General features: G+C 37.8%; 1 protein-coding gene across 1 annotated transcript in view; it reads right to left on the bottom strand.

Moving 5' to 3' along the window:
* LOC106870816 (neprilysin-1) overlaps positions 1–5051 on the bottom strand; it is a 39284-nt gene that overhangs the window by 11916 nt on the left and 22317 nt on the right. Inside the window, exons 10-12 of the mRNA XM_014917041.1 lie at positions 3671–3774; positions 2215–2273; positions 1003–1054 (exon numbers count right to left, since the gene is read on the bottom strand). Coding sequence (XP_014772527.1) covers positions 1003–1054; positions 2215–2273; positions 3671–3774 — 215 coding nt within the window. The remainder of the gene's footprint in view (positions 1–1002; positions 1055–2214; positions 2274–3670; positions 3775–5051) is intronic.

Raw genomic sequence — 5051 nt, 5'->3', positions numbered from 1 at the left:
TATATATATATACATACATACGTTGGGGTGCAGAAACGTTCCTGGCCTTGGGTAGAAAGAAAATACAGGAGGATCAGTTAATTATGATTTTATTCAACATATTCCCCTCTTAGACTCATGCACTTATTGTAGCGGTTCTTCAGTTTCTCTAAGCCCTATAAAAGAGCTCGTAAGGTGAGGCTTCCAACCAGGCCTTTCGCGATATCCTTGAAACCAGGAACTTTTCAGCACCCTCTCGTATACATCACACAAAGCATTCATCTTCCTCGAAACATATGCGACCTATATATCTCGTTGACGCAAGTTGATATTGTATTAGAAAGGTATTTCTAATGTAATGAATTAAATGAAAGAAAACAATACAAAAACTAGAAATTAACTTGCAAAACACTCCAAAAATACATAGAAATGAAAATAAAATCTGTAAAAATGAATACTTCACGGCAATTAGGTTTGTAAAAGAAATTCTACTTAATGCTAAGAACTAAGCTGGTACCATTAGCACTTATTAGCTGCTTTCAGAAACATTGTTCAGTTACAATGTAATAAACTGGAAATTATGATTAGATATTTCGGTGGTGTACTTGTCAGGCAACTGATTTGATTTGAGACTATGTGTTGAAACTAAAACAATTACAGCGTGGAAGACATATATTAACCAACGAAAAACATACAAAGACTGTTAACTTCACTAACGCATTTATTAGGTGATGCCAAAATTTCCGTCAGTTGATGCGACGAAACCTTTTGACACCAAACAATAAAGTGAAATTAACTGTGTTTTGAATGGCTAATAGGCGTCTTTCACGCTGTAATTGTTATATTTGAATAGAAACATGAGAAACATGAAAATCAAGACTGAATCTTGGAGCAGCTAATGCCACTCAACATCGATGAACAACATTGAAGCAGTATAGAATGTTTTACTTTGTGTATGTTCGTTTCTTTTCTTCTTTTCTATGATACAATCATTTGTGTTGAATGTCAAAAACTATACATTACCTGGGATAATTTTCATCGAAAAATGGTTTCTGCAAAATTCCAGCAGGGAAATCTGAAATGATAATAGTATATTACATTGAACATTATTATTGTAAGATGCGGCAAAGATGGCAGGGTCGTTAGCACACCCGAAAAAATGCTTAGCGGCCTTTCGTTCGTCTTAACGTTCTGAATTCGAATTCCGCCAAGTTCGACTTTGCCTTTCATCTTTTCGGGATCGATGAATTAAGTACCAGTGAAACACCGGGGTCGATGTAATCGACTAGTCCCCTACCCCAAAATTTCAGGCCTTGTGCTTTTAGTAGAAACAGCGAACTGGCAGAACCGTCAGCACGCCGAGTAAAATGCATAGGTGCATTTCGTTCGTCTTTATGTTCTGAGTTCAAATTCCGCCGAAATCAGCTTTGCCTTTCATCCTTTCTGGGTCGATAAAAAACATGTTATAGTTGTTGTTCCTTATATAAATCATATACGTTTGTGTAGTGTCTTGCTTCGGTAAAAGAAATCAGTTGAGGAATTTCTCGGCTAATGATAACGTACCATCTCTCAACTGCGTTTTAACTTTTAGATATTAAAACTTAACAAATGAACTGGTTTTTAATTTTCTAATATTTATTTTCCATTAGGTGACCAGCTAGCAGATCCTTTAGTAACACCGGGGAAAATGCCTAATGGCATTTCGACCGTAATTGCGCTTTGAATTCAAATTCTACTGAGGTCGACTTTATCTTTCATGCTTTCGGGCTCGATAAAATAATCACAGGTTCATCACTGAGGTTGATGTAATCAACTTAGTCCATCCCTTGAAATTGCCGGCCTTGTGCCAAAATTTGAAGCCAGTATTCATCTTCGATATTAGACTGCGTCGCAAAGAAGTGCTTATGTTTAACTAGAGGCACACCAAACAGCGGTGGTTAAAATATGTGTACAGTTATTTTTAAAATGTTCATATGAACTTAAACGCAGAAAGATCTGCGCTGCGGAAATTGTTTGAAGAGAAAGATTCTCCCGATAGACGATGAATGCGAAAAATTTAACACTGAGCTATAAATGCCATCATAGGACCGTATGACACGTTACGCTTCATTAGCTACGAACACCAAAACCGTAATTCACAGTCCATTAAAAACTGCAGTTCTCCTAGTAAATATGTTTGTCACACCATTTAAATCGTTACGAAAATACTTACTATCCAGAAAGACAAAAACTTACTTATTGAGTTTTTTGAAGGATTATAGAAAGCATTGACTATGGCTGAAGGGATCGATGATCTGTAAAAGAAACAAAACAAATGTAATCTGACGCAAAGAAAATAGCATCGTACAGAATTAACAGAAATCTTTGTTTCGCTCATGATTTTAATTTAAAGAGTTAAACGCGATCGTTTTAACTCAACACTCCAACTAAAGATACAATTTTTACAATGATTTCACTGCTTAGAGTGATAGAACATTTTTAACATGGTACCTATTTGCAGATAGATAAACTTGGCTACACCACATGGTGAAGGAATGTAAATCTTCTATTAACTCGGGTGTTTCTAATGCCTTTCTGAGTTGATGTGCTTTCTGCGACAAAGTCATCAAACCAGATGATACTTTATTCTATTTTCGTGGTAACTTACCGTCAAGAGAAAGCGTTCTATACTTCTTCAATGTAACTTGAAACTTTTTTCTCTTGTTGTGTGGTGACTTGTCATAACATTGGTTTCAAATGTTGACACAAGGCCAGTAATTTTGAGGAAGTGGGTAAGTCGATTACATCAACCCCAGTACTCAACTGGTACTTATTTTATCGACTTCGAAAGGATGAAAAGCGAAGTCGACCTCGGCAGAATTTGAACTCAGAACGTGAAGAGGGACGAAATATTACTAAGCATTCTGTCCGGCGTCCTAACGATTCTGCCAGATTGTCATGACTTATTATATTAGCATTACTTGACATAGAGCTGTAACTCACTATTATATTCTTATTATTATAAGTATTAGGAAGGCAGTGAGTTGGCAGAATCGTTAGCATGGCGGGCGAAACGCTTAGCGGTATTTCGTCTGCCGCTACGTCCTGAGTTCAAATTACACTGAGATCGACTTTGCCCTTCATCCAATGAACTATCTGGAAGACTTTCCACAAGCGTCATCCCGGGAAATGTGGTATTGTGCATCGAGAATTCGTCCCCAGGACCAGATCGTCAATCAAGAGTCCTATTGCAACGTTTTGAAGCGTTTGGGGAAGGACAGCCGGCGAAAGCAACCGGGTCTGTGGATCGCGAAGAATTGGAATCTTCACCGAAGTCTCCTCACTCGTGAGTTTCTCACCAAAAACAATATGGTATCGCTTCCGCACCCACCCTATTGGCCATATTTAGCACCAGCAGACTTCCATTTCTTCTCCAAGATGAAAATGCAGCTCAAAGATCACTGTATTAACACCGTTGTCTAGATCCAGAACGAATCGCTTACGAAAAACGACTTCTAAGCCGAATTCCAAAAATGGCAAGAATGATGGGACGGGTGTATTGCTGCTCCAGGTGACTATTTTGAAGGAGAGGGTGTCAAAACTTAGGTAAATAAGTTATTTCTTATTAAACATAACTAGTCCAGGAACCTTTTGATACCGCCTCGTATACTTATTGATATAAAGTTTATAAAAAAATATAATAGTGACTTACGAATTTCGAGAAAAGACATAACGTAAGCCATTAAATTGTGCTGCTGAAGTGATCCGCCTGATAGCTAACAGATCCCTTACAAAATCTATTCCGGTTAAATTCCCCTGAAAATATAAAATGTTTATTTGCTCTATTAGGTTATTTATTCATTCATTTATAAATGTATACATACATAAATACATTCATGCATGTATAGGAAAGTGGGTTATACATCATTAGATGTACACCTGACTTTCCTATATTAAATTAAGATTATGAACGGAACGCTGAACTCCAAACTATCAACACAAACAACATTTATTCAAGGTGGAAAATATACATCTTTAATCTTGTTTGTTGAGACGTCTTCGGTGTGTGAGAACATGGTTGTTGGGACGTTGGTATATTGATGTGAGCTGTCTAGCGTGAGTTCGAAAGATGGAGAGACAGCTAGACACGTCCTTGCTCAATCGCTGGCCAGCAAGAAAGAGACAGAATAAAGCGGGAAAGCTTGGTTGTTGAATTCCACGCATGCGTGAGACCACGCATGCGCACGGCGTTACTACACATGTATACATATGAACGGAAATGATTTGTGATCAGGCGTCGCAATGAGCTCATCTCACGCTACACAGCTTTAGCATTAATACTAGTTTCAAATTAGCACAAGGCCAGCAATTTCAGGGAAGGCGTTAACTTGATTACATCGACCCCAATGCTCAGCTGGTACGCATTTTATCAACCTGGAAAGGGTGAAAATGAAGTCGACCTCGCCGGAATTTGAACTCAAAACGTAAAGACGGACGAAATGCCGCTAAGCATGCTAACGAATCTGCCAGTTCGCCTCATATTAGTATTGCATGCCTTTTTTTATCTCTGAACCGAGTCTGTCTGTCTGTCTGTCTCCCTGGCATTCATATTAACATTATGTTTGCTTTTTTGTTTCTGAACCGAGTGCCTGTCTGTCTGTTTGTCTATTTATCTATTTATTTATCTACCTGTCTGTCTGTCTGTATACCTATCTATCTGTCTGTCTGTGTGTCTGTCTCCCTGATATTCATATTAATATGGCATGTTTGTGTTTTTTTTATCTCTGAACCGAGTCTGTCTGTCTGTCTATCTATCTATCATCTGTCTGTCTGTCTATCTATTTATCTATCTATCTACCTGTCTGTCTGTCTGTCTGTCTGTTTTTTATCTGTCTGTCTGTCTGTCTGTCTGTTTTTTATCTATCTGTCTGTCTGTCTGTCTGTTTTTTATCTATCTGTCTGTCTGTCTGTTTGTCTTCCTGTCATTCATATTGATATTACATGTCTTTTTTCATCTCTGACACGTGCATGACTTTTTTTTATCTCGGAACTGAGTCTGTCTATCTATCTATCTATCTATATATATATATATA

Source organism: Octopus bimaculoides, chromosome 12 (assembly GCF_001194135.2).
Source record: "Octopus bimaculoides isolate UCB-OBI-ISO-001 chromosome 12, ASM119413v2, whole genome shotgun sequence".
Classification (NCBI taxonomy): domain Eukaryota; kingdom Metazoa; phylum Mollusca; class Cephalopoda; order Octopoda; family Octopodidae; genus Octopus; species Octopus bimaculoides.
Note: the sequence above shows the minus strand (reverse complement) of the source record. Positions and strands in the feature narration are given on the sequence as shown.